Source organism: Gnatocerus cornutus, chromosome 8, assembly GCF_029298725.1.
Source record: "Gnatocerus cornutus isolate USDA-ARS CGAHR chromosome 8, icGnaCorn1.1, whole genome shotgun sequence".
Taxonomy (NCBI): Eukaryota; Metazoa; Arthropoda; class Insecta; order Coleoptera; family Tenebrionidae; genus Gnatocerus; species Gnatocerus cornutus.
The window spans coordinates 15,087,056-15,105,659 of record NC_142240.1 but is presented as its reverse complement, the minus strand read 5'-3'; the positions used below and the strand labels follow the sequence as shown (position 1 = coordinate 15,105,659).

Below are 18,604 nucleotides of genomic sequence, written 5' to 3'. Positions count from 1 at the left end.
TTCGGCCAACGTGACAACTGGTGTCAGAAAGTGGGATCCCGTCCAGCATTGTGATCGAGAAAATTCTGGAATTTTCGATCGGAAAATTCGTGACATTACCGGACTGTGACATTGTTACTTGATTGTGGACAATTTTTATGCCTGTTCAAACCAGACAGCAAGCCGCAGAAATGGAGGCGCTGCAAGAATTGATGGCTTCGATGATGGCGAAAATGGACACACAACAAAAATTGATTACGAATTTAGAAGAAAAAAGACAAAGAGAAAAACTGGAAGAAGAAGAACGAAGACAAAATGAAAAACATGAAACAGAAGAAAGAAGACAAAGAGAGAAACTAGAAGAGGAAGAAAGAAGACAAAGAGAGAAACTAGAAGAGGAAGAAAGAAGACAAAGAGAAAAACTAGAAGAGGAAGAAAGAAGACAAAGAGAGAATGCAGAAATCTTGAACCAGCTTAAAGATATGGAACAAAACATGAACGTAACTATTATGGTTAAAGTCGACGAAATTCAAAAAGAGGTAACAGAGCGGTTAGGAGGCGTTGAGGGAGAACTACAAGGCGTCAAAGAGGAAGTGAAAGATTTGGAGCGATTCAAACAGCAGGTGGAAGACGAGTTACTGCGCTTAAGGCGTCAAGCTCCAAATAGGACAGGCCTGACCACAATGAAAGAAATGAAACCTCCGACTTACGATGGGTCGACTTCATTCGACAGCTATAAACTGCAATTTGAAGTTGCAGCTAAACACAATGGATGGTCGGAAGAAGAAAAATCGTCATTCTTGATAGTTTCATTGAGAGGTGCAGCTCTCGACTTGTTAAAGACCATTCCTGGTCGAGACAGGGAGCGCTACGACCAATTGGTGGCGACGTTGGAAGATAGATTTGGGGACCAACACCTTCAGCGAGTATATGCCTGGGAGCTCAAGACTCGTCGGCAGAGGGTTGGAGAATCGCTGCAGGAATTTGCGGCAAGTGTTAAACGACTTATTTTGCTGGCCTATCCTTCGGCGCCGGAAAATTTTGTCGAACGAATGACCATGGATACGTTCCTGCAAGGTATTCGGGATCCGGAGTTACAGAGGATCGTGCGTGTTGGCAGATACAACACCGCAAAAGAAGCTTTGGTGTGCGCGTTGGAGATGGAGGCCGTTTTGAAGTATTCTGTAAATGTTCCCGACTGCCAACAAATCCGAGCCGTTGATAAAGAAGAGACAACGTCTTCGGCCACAACCACAAATACGGACCTGAATGACATCCTCAAGGAGCTCAGGAAGTTACTGAAGTCTCAGGAACAACGAACTAGCCAGACCTGCTCTCGTTGGGGCAAATCAGGTCATTTTGAACGTGACTGCAGGGTTGTTTTCGGGAACGACCAGAACGCCTCTCAGACATCAAAGAAAACCGTGAATTCCGTCAACAAGTCGAAACCGACGAGAAGGCAACGCAATAATGATGACGCACTCTCTCGTAGACTTTCCAATGACTGCAAGCAATACTCGAAGTTCGAAGGACCAATACGAGTAAACAGGATAGTCATGGGCTGTGATGATGATTGGACTGCTGGGAATCTTCGAAGGGATCAACAAGCAGACCAACAGATTGGGCCACTGCTGGAGTGGAAGGAAGCGGGTAACGGAAGGCCGTGTTGGAAAGATATCTCGAAAAGAAGTCCAGAGTTGAAAGCGTTGTGGGCGCAATGGGACTCCCTCCTAGTAGAAAATGGAGTGCTGAAAAGGGCATGGGAAAGCGCAGATGGGAAGAAGATAACCTCGCAGTTACTAGTACCCAGGAGTAGAGTTTCCCGAGTCCTTAGAGAGGCCCATGACGGGACATCAGGCGCTCATTTCGGAGTGAACAAAACGTTGAGCAAGATTCGAGAACGGTATTACTGGATTGGCTGTCGTGAAGATGTTGAACGATGGTGCAGGAGATGTACGGGTTGTGGGGCAAGTGAAAGACCTCGAACGCGAACGGAAGGTGGTATGCCGTTCTACAACATGAGAGTTCCGATTGAGAGAATTGCCACGAATGTGCCCGGGCCTTTTCCGAAGACGAATGGTGAGACCCTCTTGGGAACACATCATCATATGCGACAGAGGATGAAGTTAGCTGACAACAGAATGCGGCCCAGGTATAATGTGACGGCTAATCGTGAAGGATTCAACGAGGGAGAGTTGGTGTGGTTATTTAACTTCCAACGGAAGAAGGGCCTATCTCCGAAGTTGACATCTACATGGGAGGGTCCGTATAAGGTGATCAAGAGGATCAACGACGTGGTGTATCGGATCCAACGCAGCGCCCGTTCAAAGATGAAAGTGGTTCATCTAAATAGACTTTGTAAATATCACGGAGAATCAGGTGTTTGGTCTGATCGGGACGATCAGAACTAAGAGGGGGGCAGTGTTACGAGAAGATTCTAGAAGCTTCGAGCGCCAGCGCTGGAATGTTCCGTGCGTTTCGAGAATCGCCGTTTCTAGAAGGTCGCTGAGTCATAGGCGGAACTCCCGAATATTCTCGCAGCGCTCCAGCATTAGGCTAGTAGTAGGGGAATATCTGTATATAGGGGAGTAGCGATAGGATTGGGGATAGTCTAGTATCTGGAAGTCCTGTAAAGTGAATAATTGTGAAGTACGAGAGTGTTTATAGTGCACAATAAAATTGTTATTGTTACAAGCGAGACTTTTGATTTTTCGGCCAACGTGACAATATCATTATTAGACCGCTTCGCGGGAACGTGCAGCGGCGGCGGCGCAATTTTACTTAATTTCGCCCGTATGGGTAGAAGGCGGTTTACCATGATGGGCATTTTTTGTTCTACTTTTAATGGCGACACATTTTACGCGGTCGTTATCCAAGGACAAGCTGCGGGCTCATCAAGGACACTCAAAACTGCGAAAATTTTATTACGTGTCACCGAAAGAGCTTCTCTAGAGGGGTCTCCCCAGGAGACAAATTTCTCAAAATAATGCAACGATTTGTTCAACGCGTTTTTTATCGCTTGAAATGGTTCCTCGGTGAAAGGGCGTTATTTAATTAGACTGTAGTGGATTCCAATTGAAAATAATTGACAGGGCCGCCGATCATCCCGTCCTTTCAGTGTCCAATTAAAATTCCCAATTTTCCAAAATCATCAGTTTAGATAAACAAATTAACAATTAGAGCATGCAGTAATGTTTTTTATATTCAAATTTAATCAATTTCTGGACACTTTTAAACTAGAGCGCGCCTCGTTAAACCTCTTGCGCAATTCTCGAAATTTATCGATTATTTATTCCTCGCACGAAAGGCCCCGATATCGTCAATCACTCAGTCGATATCTAACGCCGATTTGCATAAAAACTTAATCGAATCGATTTTTTTCGTGCTTTCCGCTAATTCGAGCGATATTTCTTTGGGGAATGCATATAAAAAGTGCGGAGATGCTGTTAAGGCTGTCAATAAATTTCGACGTTGACCGCGGTCCTCACGCTGACCTGCACCAGGAAGGACCTAAATATAAAGACTTTACAGGCGATTTTTGTAATAAAAGTCGATGGTGTCGGAATTTTCGAGGTTTTACGGCTTTGTGTGAAAAGGGCTTTTGTTATACAGGGGACGCGGGAAAATGGCGGAGAATAGCCGACTCGGAACGAGTTTTTCGCAAATTCCGAATTCCACGCATCCGTAAATTTAAATGAAATTCCATGAGAAAAAACATAAAAAAGCGGTGGCGTCTGTTAAATATCGCTCAATTTCCTTCCCATCCCGAAACGTCTCCGTTCTTCAGTGTTAACGGATTTATGTCCTCCGAGGCCGCAATTCAAATCAGGCAGTCGATGCGATCGAATAAAACAGCAGTGATTGGACATAAACAATGGCTCTTGATTAGGGAATAAATACTTTCAGCAAGGATGTTGGTGGTCCCAGACAATTCAATTAAAGAATCTGGAATGGCGAAGGGAAAAGTCCTCGGAATCACCCGCGGCCTCCTTGTAATTATTCTCCAGTATGGTTCATAAAGCTGAGACAGTAATTTGAATAACATTCAGGTTTTTAATGAAGAACTGGATTTTTTGCTCTCGGGTTAGTACTGCTAATATCAAATTACCCAATGAGAAAGGTTTACGACTTTCGATGGAATGGTGATGATTATTAACAAATAAATTACTGAAAGTCGAGAGCTACTATAAAGACGATCGTAGATCATCGAAGATTTTATATTTCGAAAATTATTTCTTTTCACGCAGAGAGATGAAAGTTACACGGAAGCTTTTATAGGGTTGGGATGAAGGAATTTTTTATGAAGTGCGAGAGTCGTACGTTCTTCGGTTTGCCTGCCTTTAGCATTCCTCAGCTTGAATTATTATATTGGGATTGTCTATAATAATAAATTAAACCGCACGACTAAATTTCATTCAAGCTTAAGAAGTTTAACACTCTTCCTTGCATTTTTGATGCTACAATGAAGCATTTTTACGTAAAAATCAGGCTGGCCATAAACCAGATAACCCTAAAAGTCAATCGATGAACTTTCAAACCATTTGAGGCACTGATGCCAAATTAAAATTTTAATACTCCCTAGATTCTAAACCAAAAAATCCCTAGCGGAAGTATTGTGCCCTATCTATAGTATATTCACAGAGACGAGTCAGCGCGTCAAAACATTAGTACGTGTTAATTCAACTTCACGTAGCTGCAACTTGCGTAAAATTGTTTAAAAAAATTATATTCTTTTATAAATAAGTTATATGATATTTTTTCTGATACTAGGAGCTTTTTTAGTCTTTTTTAAGGTGTCGTGAAGGTTTCACTCCGAATCTGTTTGTAAAAATTCCGCAAACTGCATTCAGTTGAAGCGTGACTGCACCAAAGCATCCAATGGGAATGCAACAAAATCTGTACTGGGCGGTTTTTACACAGAATTGTTTATTTTGACGCGCTGACTCGTCTCTGTGAATATACTATAGGCACACAAGGAAGATTATGAAAAAAGACAAAAATAAACTTGAAAAAAACAATAAAATGAAATATTCTGGGAATTATAAAAGCAGTCAATTTTTTTAACATAAATGTATAGTTTGAAAGATTTTGCTACATTCCAAAAATTCTAAATAAATATGCCAAAGTATTTTTTAGGCCGCCGTCATTTTTAGATATAAAACTAGATATTTTTTTTGTTCACCGGTTGGTATCGCACTGTCATCAATTAACACAGAACTGTGTATTTTAATTGAGATTAGAATGTTTAATTTCCAAAATAGTTACTAGGAGAGCAAACTTTAAAGAGTAAAACTGACAAGAGCTGATCTTTTTTGATTCTTTAAATTTTGTTGATCTAAAAAATAGTGTAGATCACACGTCCGAAAATGGAAGTCTGAGTGAAATTGCAAAGAGCCGAGTCGTAGCAACACGAAGACTTCCAAAAGAGCATTTTGCGGCCTTGTGATTCAAATTACTATTTTTCCACAATATTCTTTCGTTTCGATTAAAATAGGTTTTTTTAAATCATCGGTTAAAAACTAAAAAAAGGCAAACATAATTAACGGTATCTTGAAACTCCTCTAGATTTCCCCTGAAATTAAAAAAATTCTTTTCCCCTCTTAGACTTCAAAAATCCCTAGACTCTGGAACAGTAAATCCCTATACATGCAACTGTGATTTAAGGTTATGTGTAATCTACGTGTCATTCGAATGCAGCGAAATGTCATTTCGGTCGTCATTTTTCAGTTGTTTTGTCAGTATTACCAAGTTATTAAAGAATGTCATGACTTATCTGATAAATTGTTGACGCAAAAAAAAACTAGGCCCGCCACTTTTCAAACGGCGACACTACTCACCCAATTCGCCAATGAAGAGCGGGCGCTGACGGCGGGGAGTTTAAACTCGATTTTGCTTGTTGGTAATTTTTCGAGGTAATAAATTGCAAAATCGTGACGAAGTGGATGTTACCGTGGTAGCAAAAGTTATTATTACTCCGCGCGGTTGAATTTCTTTAAAAAGGACTACGAGGAAACATCGCCAAAAGGAGATGAAGATATAGAAGCAACCCGTTCAAGGCTGGTGATAAAAGTAAAGAACTCTCCTGAACTTCGCCTTGCGCCTGTTTGTCTTGAAGGCAAAACCGTGAGAAAATTTCGCAGTATCTTCGCGGATGATGTTTAAAATATGCGGATCGAGCATCCGTCGCCGGCGTTGGAGGTGTTTGTGGGCGGTCCCGGCTTCAAAGCCTACTTACACCTTTGATTGACGTGACGGTAAGGCACGCTCCTTATTCATAAGTTCTTCTGTTCGAGGCGTTGAAAATAAACGAGTCGACAGTTTCGTGATCCAATACTTTTACTTTTATTGTTTCGTGTCGTATGGCGGCGCTGCAGCAGAAAACATGTACAGCGCGATATCGCTCTCGGTCTTTTCATGGTGGTTAGTTTTTCGCCGTCCCCACTTTAATTAAGAAATAAATTGTGTTTTAATTGTAATTATATATCGGACGCGATGCTCGAGACCCAATAAAATATATCATTGTGCTGGAGCAATACACTTATATTATGATAGCAGTAATAATGCCTTCGACCAGCCCCGCTTGATTAAAATTTGCGATTCCGATCTAAGATTAGATAAATGAACGCTGTTTAATTAATGCTGCGAACGCTCGTTTCTTATTTAATAACTGACTACCAACTTGGTGTAATAACAGTGAGCCCTTCAAAATTTGGACTTTTGGGTGGCGACCCGCGAGGCGCGAATTTAAACATTCTTATCAAATCGACCACTATTAAGTTATTTTGTTCTATTATGTGGGGTTTTACTGCCGACGTAATTAAGGAGTCAACGTGAATTATTTCGAATATTTTATGTGCCACATAAATGTTGGCGGGTTTAATTATTTCAAAGCTGGCCGACTCGAAGCCACTGTTGTTATTTATTAAGTACTAAAGTCGTGGATTTTAATATTTATACGAAAATGAAGGGCGGGGGAGACAGTTATGAGACCTCTGGTCCACGCTGACAAGCCAAATTAACGCTGCGAGGAAGGAGTTTGATGCTGCTCAAGAGCGTAGGCGGGAATGTTAAATCACTCATTCTCTTTCATTTGTAGACTATTTTTCATTCAAGTCTGCAATAAAAACTCTCCGTATAGGACACAAAATAAGAACGTAATAATTATAATAATTATTTTGGTTCCTTAAGAAAATTTTCAAGATCTCTGCTGTAGGTTGTGAGATGAACCTCGTGTATTGAAAGCATTTTCTGTCGGGTAATAGCCCCAAATTGGTGTCCCTCACGCTAACGAATTGCAATCTCCGTCCCAGAACTTTCTCACAGAATTCCGTGTCCATTTACCAGCAACGACGGCGGGGCATTAATTGCCCGCGATGTTCGAGCCGTATTTATATTCACTGTCAAAATGGAAAGGTAATCAGCAGCAACAACTTAATTCAAGACAAGCCATAAATAAGCGATCTAAAGTTCATGTTGTTGTCCGAGAAGTACGATCCAATAAAATATCGAACGATCGCACACGAGGCTACCAGACGCACTCTTGTTCCAAATCGAAAGATAAATAATAAGAGCGCCAGTCGCGAAGATTTAAGCCACAAAAGCGACGTAAAGTACGAGAAATTCACTCACGTTGTTTAGAAAGTACAAGGTAATTTATTTCTTGACGTTCAAAGGTGAAGTTAAGAACATAAGATTTTTATTACTTCAATGCACCTTGCGGTTTTTTCTTCAACTTCGCTCGCGGTTTTCTCGAAGTTGGTGGCAAGTTGGTGGTAATTCTGGTCAGGCCGTACCACTAGCCAGAGGCGTTGGTATTCTTCAATGATCTTATAAAGCGACTCCAACTGACGGTCGACTTTACAAAAGTTTGGGATCTGGACAGGATGCGTTCGTCCTTTTGATATCATTTTTTTAATCTGATTGAAATTCGTTTTGGTTTGTGCCTGAAGGTCGTAATAACGGTACAAACTTTGGTCGATTCTTTTACTGAGCTCATTCTTGATTTTTGCCAGCTCAGGGTTACAATGGTGACCCCAACTCTAAAAATCCCCAAATAAAATGAAGAAGCGAAACTCAAATCTTACCAAGCTGAGAAAAAGTAGAACTAGAACACAAGTGACGGACATTGCGAATGAAGGATTTATTGAATTGAATGCTAATCCCTGGAGGAAAAATGTCAAGAATTCATTTACCTAAATTAATTTATTTGTTTCTAGAACATACATATTTTAACCTCGTAACTTATAACACTGATTTCGCCAAAAATAGCACCAGCTCCTTCCGCCAAACACCACGTATGGTAATTCAACGTGATGTTGCTCAATTCTTGGTAGTCAACACCAACCAGACTAATCTGTCGATTCAAATCTGGGACTTTGTCTGCCAAACATTTCCGATAACTCTCCAGTTGTGTATCCAAAGGATTCAAAAACTCGCAGTTACTCACAGTGTTCACAGCCACATCTGCAAGTATTTTAAATTTTTCCTTACTCGCACTCAAATTAGAGACATTTGCGCTTTTTAGACACTCATCTAAAGAAGTAGTACTCAAACCATTGACTACACTCTCGCGACTTTTAACACAAGAGTTGTTGCTCGCATCGCCGACGAGTTCCTTAAGACTATCGATTTGAGCCTCGGTAACATTTTTAGTTCTTGCCTGTTGTTTATTGAGATGATCCACCAGAGTGTTGTAAGCACTACCAGCATCGGCGTATTTACTACTGGCCAGGTCGTGAAGACGTAGCAGAGTTGATTGGAATTCCGTTCGGATCTGCAATCTTGAGGCACACTTTCCGTGCTGAAATTTTGGAAATACAGAAGTGTCGCTTGGGGTAGATTTTACCTGGGCGAGGAGAGCTGTGCAGAGAAACACTTTGAGAAACATTTTGGGAGTTTGAGGTGTTGAAAGAGACAACGGTTTTTATATAGAAGGTGGAATTAAGAGATGCTCTCTTGACCCAAAAAAAAAGATTACATAAATATAAATATTAAAATTCTGGATGGTTTAAAAGATTACGAAATTAGATCATTTCTATTCGAAATAGAGAAACAATACCGTACAACTCCAATATTATCACGTCTGTAGATTTAAGATCAGACTTTGGATAAGAGGTTTTTAAGAGGGAAATAATGCAACTTTAGAGCGACAAAATACACTTGTGAAATTAAATTTAAATGTGAGCTAATGCTCGAGTATCTAAATATTTTTAGATTGAGTACAACATTGATTTGATAACGATTCAAACAAACCCCTTTGTTGTATTTTGAACGCGGTAAACAATAAAGCAGATCAAGAGTTTGTTTATTTACATTGAACATTTGCTCATTGGAATGTTAAAATTTCTAAAACAACAAACATTTTGATTTTCTTGGATCAAAGATATAAAATTGGCTTCTTCCTTTTTTTCTCGAATAGTTGTTTTGCAGAGTTCTTCCATGTAATAAAATGATCTTATTATGAATCTTTGTAGCAGAAATATATTTATTTAAACGTTTCAACATACAAATTTCGAAGGGTCCTGTCAATCTTGAGCTTTTCATTTAATGAAATTAGAAAAAGAATATTACGAGAGTATTTCACATAGTTCAGATAAAAAATTCTGCGAATTTCATGACGCAACTACAGATTGCCGATAAAACCGACAAGGTCTGTCATGTAATAATTAAGTGTTCTTGGAAATTATCAATTGTAGAATCCACTTTACATGGATTTATTGTGCTATATAAACCCACCAATTTTCGAGGAATCACAATCCAACAAAATGTTCAGAACTCTGTCTGTCTTTCTACTAGCTTGCCTCTTCCAGGTAAGTAATCTTCAAACAAAACTCCAAAAACTAACTTTCGTTTCAGGGTTACCTCTTCTTGGACCGCCAAGAAATCATCGACCAGTACAAACCAATCCTTGATGAGACAGCCAAGAGCTTCGCCGGCAATGTTTCCCTCGCCAACACCTCCTACGCCATCGTCCTCGAAGAAGTTGAAAACACAACTCTTATTGGCATGCAACAAATAAACACGCAGATCACATCTCTCAAAACCCAAATTGCTGACATCAGAAATGTGTCGGCTAACAATTCTGCTATAATTAGTTGTGTGGCTGAGACAGACGCTGCCGTTACAAAACTAACTTCGCAGCCTCTCAACACGACTTGCTACTTCGGAGTGACTTATCCGGACTTTGCTTCTGCGACTGACGATTTTACGGTTTTGGCAACAATTCCAAGCAAGACGATTGATGCTTGTACGACTTTGAATCCTCTACCGAGTCAAGACGATCAGTTTCTGAATTGCATCACGATGAAGATTTTAGATTTGCAACAGCAACTGAGTTCTGTGCAGAAAAGGTTTGACGATGAGAAGACGGCGACGCTGAAGACGCTAGAAACGTGTTTGTCCACGCAGGCTTCGCAGATTATTATAGACATTAATCAGATCATCTTCCAGGTGAACTTGTGCCAATCACTGTCGTAGATTTTTAGATAAGTTGTTTTTATCTGTGTTGAAACAGGAATAAAGTATTTTTGTAATTTTCACGGTTTGTTATCAGTGGTGCCAACTTGATAATAGAAAACAACACTTTCTTAAGTTTGCCGCTATCATACAGTGCTATCGCTCCTCAAGTGTGCAAAAAAATGATTTTATCTAAAAAATTCGCCCCCCTGCGGAGGTACTAGTAAAGTACGTCACAGTATTCGAGATTTGTTGACAAAACAAAAGATTCCTTTCGAATTAATCTCGTTCTAAAAACAATAAAACTCGAAAGGTTTTTTTGAATGATGATCCCCCATCCCTCGATTGACAGTCCGTTAACCGAAAGTGATCATTTAACTACCGCGTGATGATTTATGTATCTGCTTTAATAGATTTTTTTAAGTTAGGAAGCAACAATTTTTTAATTGCAGCGATTCTTTTGTGTTCATCCCATCGGCTGCTTTAATTCGAAATTGATTATACTCCACGGGGTTGATTAATTTTCATAGAGGGTAACGCTCCAAAGTGGCGTTTTTTTCGGCAAAAATCCTTCAAAATGTGTCAGAATGTAGATAAACATCTTCATAATGTCTCCAGGCTACGTCAACTCGATCATTATTTCACTTACTAATGTGCTACCGCTCAAAAAACTAATTATTGGTTCGCCTGAATAAATTTTCTAATATCTCTATGTGAGGTACGTGTAATCTAATTTTAATAGCTAGAATTTGCATACTATTCGAATTTTACGTGAAAAAACTTGATGGCAGGAGACGTTAGGTGGACAAAGGAGTTGTGCAATATATCAAAACGTGGAATGGTCATTCACGGCTTTATTCACAAGACCATTGTTAAAGCCGGACCCGGGTGCAATGGAAATTCTCTTTATTCGATGGAATTTGAAAGATTATTATCGTTTTTCTAGGTAGCTGATCTGTGTAATCTGTAAAATAGCCGATAGTTATGTGGTGATGGCAGTTGCGGTAAATTCCGAATGGTTATCTGATATTAGCTCAAGATCTGGGCGCAAAACCAGAAGAATATGAAGCCGAGGTTAGTGTTGCCGTCAAACTCAATTTGTGGGAAAAAGCACTGAAAAAGACACAAATTCCGTGTGGGAAAAAGCACTGAAAAAGACACAAATTCCGTGGCGATTTTTTGCCACAACATGCTAATCTTTTTAAACTTTTTATTACAAAACTAAAAATACAAGAATTACCCTTAAAACACCCCAACATTTCTGCAGTTGCGTACACCTCCTTCGATCGCTCCGATTTTCTCATGCACTCTCGCACTCTCCCTCATTACGCAATTTGTGGAAAAACTAACCACTTCTTTGATTCCTCTGGTAAAATTTTGCTCGAGTATAACCAACTGTAGTTGCAACTCGTTCATCTTCCTCTCAAGACACATCTTGAAGTTCGCCACTTCGTTACTGAGAGGATTTAAGCGGCTGCAGAACGAAACCAACTCAATGGAAAGCTTCTCCAGAAGTAAAATCTGTCGCCGCGAGTTTAGAAGAGTGGTAAAGTTGCCGTTGCAACTGGTGAAGATCCCTGGACGTATTTTGCTCAGTTCTATACTTTGTCCAGAGATACAAGTCCGGATTCTTGGATTTGCTCGGGATGCCTCAATGTTAGCCTCATTGAGAAAAGTGCGCATTTTTAAGAGGCTGCGGTTGGTGAGATTTTTGGCGTCGGCGATGTTGCTTTGAATTAACATTCGGGTTGAGATTAAAGAGTCTCCGGTTGATTTGTAAACTGTGGAAATTTTCGCCTTTAGACTGTCTATAGTCGGTTGGTATTCGCGGACGACGTCTTTTGGTGATAAACAGGGAAAACCCTAAAATGCGGAAAATAACAAGTCTACAACACCTAATCTTAAATAAAGAGATTTCAGCAAAATTTTCGCAATTTTATTAGGTCAAGATGCATTTCTCAGAATCTTTTTATAATTCTAGCCGCGCGACAATCATGAGGATTTAACAAACTCAATATTTGCACGCTTTTCTCGCTTAAATACGCGGTTTTGCGATGTTTTCGTACAACCAAAATGTCTCTCAAGGTGGTGACACTCGTTTTCGCAGCTCTTGTCCTTCAGGTAAGCCGCAACAAAAATCGCTCGATTTTTCAATTAAAGCTTTCAGCACGTAGAAAGTGCAACAAGGCTTGAAATAAAATCGCAGTTCCAACCAACTCTGCTTCGTCTTCGTGATCTTGCTAATGTTAAATATGCAGAAGCTCACCGTGAGTACACCACTATGGTGGCCCAACTCAATAAACAACAAACAAGAAGCAAAAACTCCACTCAGACTCAAATTAACAACATCAAGAAGGTAATTTCGGACGCGCGAAAAAGTCCCAATGTTACAACGATTGTCTTGAATTGTATTCGAAATCAAGAAACGGTTTCGAATCGGTTGACTACCACGCCGTTGAATAAGTGTCTTAGTGGAACGAGCCCTTTGTACAACAGTAAGATGAAGTTCAGTAGGTTGGCAACAGTGGCTGTCAACACTGCTAGCTATTGCGAATCGCTGAATCCTTTGGATACTCAACTGGAATCTTATGGAAGGTGTTTGGCGGATAAGGTTCCTGATTTGAATCGACAGATCAATATTGTTGAGCTGGAGTATCAACAGTTGAGCAATGTGACTCTCAACTCCAATATTCAGTGTTTGACGGAGATAGTTGGAGGCATCTTGGGGCAGATTAGTGTTATCAGTTACCAGATTAATGTTTGCTTTTTGACGCCTTTGTAACGTCATGTAATGTTAAAAAATAAAGAACTTGATAACTAAAGTTAGTTTTTGAATCAGCAACATGTAAACAACCAGCGCAACTAGAAGACAATGCTCCTTCTGAGCCTCCAAGATTATAATATTACCTCTTCATCCTCTTCATACAAGATAGCATCCAGTTACGCACTGTTGATACCATTTCTGATTTTTTTTGCTCAATCCAGAAGTGAAACATGTTGTGGCTTGTGGGTCTTTTATTTTTAACACAGGCGAGTGAAATTAAAAAGTCCGAAAGACATTTAACATTTTTTTAGGTCCAATGCGACTTGAACCCAATCAACTACGCCCCTTACGACATATTTTTCCTCAACGAGGAGTTTGATAGGAAAATCGGCGCAACTTACTACGACATTTTGATTCTAAAAGTGCACATCAATGTCAACGCGAAATTCGTTGAAGACGCCATCGACCAAGAAATCGTCAAAATTAATCGTGGCAACGCCACTTGCCTCCAACTGTTAGACGCCGTCAACAAAACCACTCGAAATATCTGCCGGATGGAACAAGACTTTGACCTCTTATCCCAAACCCGAGCGAAATTCACAAAACTCAAAGAAGTCGCCTGTATGACTATCGAGCTCTGCGAAGAACTAAATCCTCTACTAACTCAACGTGACGTCTTGGAGAAATGTGAGCTCCTGAAGATTGCAGATTTACGAAAACAGAACGTGTTAGTCACCCGCGAGTTCGATGATTTAAAGAAGAAGCTGTTCGAAGACCACGATAAGTGCATACGTGAGACCATGGGGGCTGAGTTTGTTAAAATAGCGACGATTATTCGCGATGTTTGCAACTCACCGTAAGTTTTCCGGGGCACTCTAACCCATAGACGCTTAACACCAAAGATAACACCAAGAGTTTTTCCATCGTGTGACTGCGAATTCGCGAGTGTGTGGGTAATAAATAGGATAAAATGAAACGTGAGGACGTGTCAATAATAATTTTTAGAAATTACAATGTTTGTTGTAAACAATTTTTGAGATTATGAGCCGCACTTGTGATAATTTTGTCTAGTTCGTTGACTTCTTCTTCGACACAAATGGATGCTTTTCCGGGAGCTTCTTCACAAATTTTCGTCAATCTGTTTTGGATGTCTGTGACTTTAACCTCGGCGGAGTTAATCTCGGATTGGACGCAAGTTCTGAGAGCTGGGGCGTCTTGAGGATTGGCGGATAAACACCTACAAAATAAAATACAAGTTAACATTACCGTGAAATATTTTTTTTAATTTGATTAATTAAACACGTATTATTAATTACTGCTAAATAAAAATTCTGGGAAAATTAATAGTACGACCTCGTTGTGCTGACAGGTAAATTTAAAATGATAAATATGCACGAGTGTAGTTGCCCAGAAATTGAATTTCACTACCCCAAGAGGTTTAATACAAAAGTCTTACCATTTATGGCACACATTCTTCAAAGTGGTTTGATTTTTATTCTTAATTAATTAACGAATAATGATTGAAAACGTTGTTTCTATCTCGTGGGAGACGATAATTACAGGGCTAATAACAAAAACCGGCAGTCTCATTGTAATCATTAAAATCAAATATACTGTATAAAAATCCATGATTGAAATTGTTTTAGATTTTATGCCTGTCGCCGGCTGTTATTACCAATTTTCGCATTTATTTATTCACCTTTGAATGGCAGTGGCCAGACTTTTCTTCACAATTCTCAAGTTCCCAAACTCCATGCCAATTAGATTCAGCTCCGGATTATTAGCACACTCTTGAAGCTTCCCGAAGTCAACTTCAGCAACCGCTTCTGTAACTTCAGACACGCATTTACTAACATCTCCTCCTTTTTCTTGCGCTTCTTGTTCAGCCTGCGCCACGATGTCGTCTACTTGGTCCAACTGGTCTTGAACTGTGGTTTCTCCATCGGTGATGGTTTGACCGATGGTCGCTCTAGCTCGTCTTATAAGTTGTCCACCGTCTTGAATCGCCGTGTCTATTTTTGTTTTCACGGTGATGATTTTTGGTGTTAAATCAGCGATGACTTCTTGGATAGTTTCAGCTCGATGACCCTGTAAATGTTGAGTTAGAGGAGTTTTTATAGGAGAGACATACCTGGATGAGGGTTGCGACGAGGATGAGAAGTTTCACGTTCATTTTCGGTCTTTGACTGTTGAACTTGATTCGGTGCTCGATTTTATATTTACCGAAAGAACAATAACTGATAAGGTGACACAGAAATCCACGAAAAACCGAAAAATAACATGTTGTTGTTTTTTTATTTAGTCATCTTTAGGTAAACTGGTAATTATTGGAAAAGTTGGGCCACCCCGTGAGCCCCGTTTCGCCGGTATAAATCTCGAATTGACGTATTAAGTGAGCCCCCATTTGTATAATTATAGAGCTTTGGGCAATTATCGGTTTTGTCAGTGTTTAGCATTTACATATTGCGTATTAAGTTATTAAAAGACTTTTAGAATCCCATTAGCGTCGGACACCTGAATTCAGTGTTCGGAATGCATCCTCTGGAATAATTAATTAGGACCTTTTCCGTATTTTCTTATGCAATAACGAAGGGAATTTAGTTAAGCAACAGATGAGAAAAACGTTGGTCGTAACTTGCTTGAGCGACCGTGCTTAAAATTGTCAACAGTTGGACTACAAATTACCACTTCTTGAACACAAACCTGTAGTGACCGCCGATTTCGTCGCTGTATCGCTTACTTTTCATTGTCCCCCCATTTTTAGGGCTTCTGTAAAAATGCCGTTCTCGAAATTCGAGCCGTGGTCCAGTAGCTAACCACGATTAAGATATCGTGAAATTCAATCCGCGACATTTTAGGAATTTATCAATTTCTCCCATCGTCCTCGAATTAAAATTCTTTCGCGGTCCTCTTCAAATCCGTCACTTTATAACGTCGTTCTTAATTAAAAAATTGCGATCTGAATGCTGTTGTTAAGCATTTTTATGGGCATTGTCGACGCGATAAAAGCGATATTTGGATGCCACACACGTCGCCGCCTCCAGCAGAGACTCTAATAGCCCCCAAATGTTAGAACAACGGAATTTATTTTATTGAATTACGCAGGGTGAAAGGGTAGCTAATTAAGAGATAAAATCGGGGGCAGCAGGGGGCCGGCGACCATGCATCTTTACTAAAATTTGTACTCAAAATTCGTCTTCCGCCTCCTCAGAATAAATTCCCAGAGCCTCTGAAGATAAATTGCTGGTATGAGCCGCCCACTGTTTGCACAATAATTCTCTCGGTTTTTTCTCGCTTGTGAAACGTCAATCTTAAGTGTCTTTTACACGGTCGAGATGACAGGAAATTGCCGACTTTTTCACGCGAATTATTTCTCCATCTGCTCGGGAATAAAAACGAAAAATCATCCCCAAAGTCGCTCACACCCTTTTTAAACAAAAGCGACTAAAAAGCCTATCAACCCTTGTCTTGAGCAATTTAATAGGTCTGATTTGAAAGCGAAATTCCGGCGTTTGGCGGCACGTGTGCACCCCTTAAATGCCGCCGCACTCGTGCAAGGGGGTGGGTGAACATGTGCGATTCTAAACAAGTTGGATTTGTTCATTTATTCAAAATAATGCACCCCGATTAGGGTTGTTGACCCACGTAGTGGGGGCGCAGCTGCACCAATGACACTTGATCCAGGTGAGGAACGCTGTAAAAACCTCAATTACCTTCGGGAAAAAACAAATAGAACATGTCAAAATTTTTATGAAATATTACTAAAGGATGCTACTTGGGAGGTAGAGATGAGAAAGTAAAAACTAACACGCTGGCGCTTAAATGATCTCGTTTTCTTAATCACAGGTCGGGGTAATTGAAAATTTAGGCGTGGATTTTTCGTTTTGCGACGAGGGGTTGGTTTAATCTAACGCTTTTTTACCTCGAGGGTCTTTTGAAATAAAGAATACTATCATTATAAATGCGAATAACAATAGAGTTAGTGCACAATAGAACCGTGCACGTGAAATGACAAAGCGTCTAAACCACCCCTAATCCAACAAGTATAACTAGAAACACACATGCAACGCACTACGACTGGCGGCACGTTCCGTGATTCAACCCCCTCAAATAAATGCACTTTAAGCGCGCAGCTACACCCTTCAAATCGTAATACAGAAGCACACCCTGCGCAAAATTCCGGGCGGCGATCAGAGATAAGAAAATTCTAGAAAAACCGACATTTTATGACCACATAAAAACTAACTGATACTGAAAATTCTAAAAGCAATTAATGGGGCACTTGACTTCGATATCGGGCGGATCTGGAAAGTTTAAGGTACTGAGAAAACATGATTATCACGAAGCTAAACAGAGCAGGGCCGGCGTCAGGATAAGAAACGACTCTAAAACATAATTGACTTGACGGAAGAAAATTATGTCGTTATTATCGAGCCACAATACAAATTGAGCAGAAACTTGATGTACTCAAACTGTCAGATACGAAAACGTGAGAAATGGTTCATGATCCTGACTCAATAGGAAAGATTCGCACGTTTTGTTTTAAATGTGCCGCGGTACAAATAACTTCTATTATTAGTTCTTACTCATGTTATCTTATCTTACCAAGGAAGGTATCATCGCTTGGATCACATTTTCTTATCGTCTTATTGTTTAATTTTTTACTCTTTTTGCGTCCTCTTCAATTTACAACCGAGCAAAGTGTTGAAGAGAATGTGCAAGCGCTGTAACATTAGACTTTAATTAAAACTCTTGTAAATTCCTCCCTTATATTTTTTATAATTACACACCCGAACTGGGCGGCCACCGCTAGTAAACTCCATTAATCTACACATATCGATGCAGCTGATAGGCTAATAACTAACAATCCCACTGTAGAAATTAAAATAGGCATGAATCCATACAACCATTGTCTGTATCCACATTACATTTCCATTGACAACCAACTTGGTCCACACTATTATTATAGTAAGACGTGTTAAAATGATTGATCATCAACTTCTGATAACGCAGTTTATGAAATGTTATTGACACCGCCACGACTTGTGAAGAAACCACAATGCGAATTATGCGACGCGTTTTCTACTTTTTAATTAACGATTTTAAATAAATTAAAACAAACATTTTATGACTCGATCGGCTTCACCAAAGAGGCGGCGGCACTTAAATTGATTAAGTGACTTTTATCTGGATTTTTCGAGCAAAACAAGGTCAGGCGCGGACACATTATCAGATGAAAAGTTACGAAATCGAGGAGAGAACAGTTAGCTGAAGAGGTGTCAAGTTTTGGGGGAAGAAAATAAAAAGATAGGGGAGCCTGAATTCGCAAGGGATGCAACCAGCAATACATCGCGTTGATGTACGATGGAAATTTGTCGTTTTTTATTTATCGGTGTTTTACGACCG

At 39.9% G+C, this 18,604-nt stretch overlaps 5 protein-coding genes and 1 long non-coding RNA gene across 6 annotated transcripts; 3 read left to right on the top strand and 3 right to left on the bottom strand.

The window, feature by feature from the left end:
- Positions 1-9,678: 9,678 nt before the first annotated feature.
- Positions 9,679-10,517, top strand: LOC148170251 (uncharacterized). Its single transcript, XM_088043647.1, has 2 exons — positions 9,679-9,788; positions 9,835-10,517. The coding sequence occupies exons 1-2, from the start codon at positions 9,687-9,689 to the stop codon at positions 10,453-10,455; spliced, it is 723 nt and encodes a 240-aa protein (XP_087899773.1). The 5' UTR covers positions 9,679-9,686; the 3' UTR covers positions 10,456-10,517.
- Positions 10,518-11,463: 946 nt separating this feature from the next.
- Positions 11,464-12,258, bottom strand: LOC148170250 (uncharacterized). The gene is made up of 3 exons (XM_088044270.1): positions 11,692-12,258; positions 11,584-11,655; positions 11,464-11,547 (listed from the first exon to the last, which is right to left on the bottom strand). Exons 1-3 carry the CDS (start codon positions 12,175-12,177, stop codon positions 11,464-11,466), a joined length of 642 nt encoding a protein of 213 aa, XP_087900396.1. The 5' UTR covers positions 12,178-12,258.
- Positions 12,259-12,507: 249 nt separating this feature from the next.
- LOC148170249 (uncharacterized) lies at positions 12,508-13,216 on the top strand. Its single transcript, XM_088043909.1, has 2 exons — positions 12,508-12,555; positions 12,602-13,216. Exons 1-2 carry the CDS (start codon positions 12,508-12,510, stop codon positions 13,214-13,216), a joined length of 663 nt encoding a protein of 220 aa, XP_087900035.1.
- Positions 13,217-13,428: 212 nt separating this feature from the next.
- Positions 13,429-14,172, top strand: LOC148170248 (uncharacterized). The gene is made up of 3 exons (XM_088044269.1): positions 13,429-13,464; positions 13,510-14,054; positions 14,085-14,172. Exons 1-3 carry the CDS (start codon positions 13,429-13,431, stop codon positions 14,170-14,172), a joined length of 669 nt encoding a protein of 222 aa, XP_087900395.1.
- A 12-nt stretch (positions 14,173-14,184) lies between these two features.
- On the bottom strand, positions 14,185-15,439 carry LOC148170247 (uncharacterized). Its single transcript, XM_088043616.1, has 3 exons — positions 15,330-15,439; positions 14,898-15,286; positions 14,185-14,435 (listed from the first exon to the last, which is right to left on the bottom strand). The coding sequence occupies exons 1-3, from the start codon at positions 15,369-15,371 to the stop codon at positions 14,207-14,209; spliced, it is 660 nt and encodes a 219-aa protein (XP_087899742.1). The 5' UTR covers positions 15,372-15,439; the 3' UTR covers positions 14,185-14,206.
- A 963-nt stretch (positions 15,440-16,402) lies between these two features.
- LOC148170246 (uncharacterized) lies at positions 16,403-17,915 on the bottom strand. Its single transcript, XR_015770638.1, has 2 exons — positions 17,804-17,915; positions 16,403-16,892 (listed from the first exon to the last, which is right to left on the bottom strand). It is a non-coding gene; the product is annotated as an uncharacterized LOC148170246 (long non-coding RNA).
- Between the last annotated feature and the right edge of the window lie 689 nt (positions 17,916-18,604).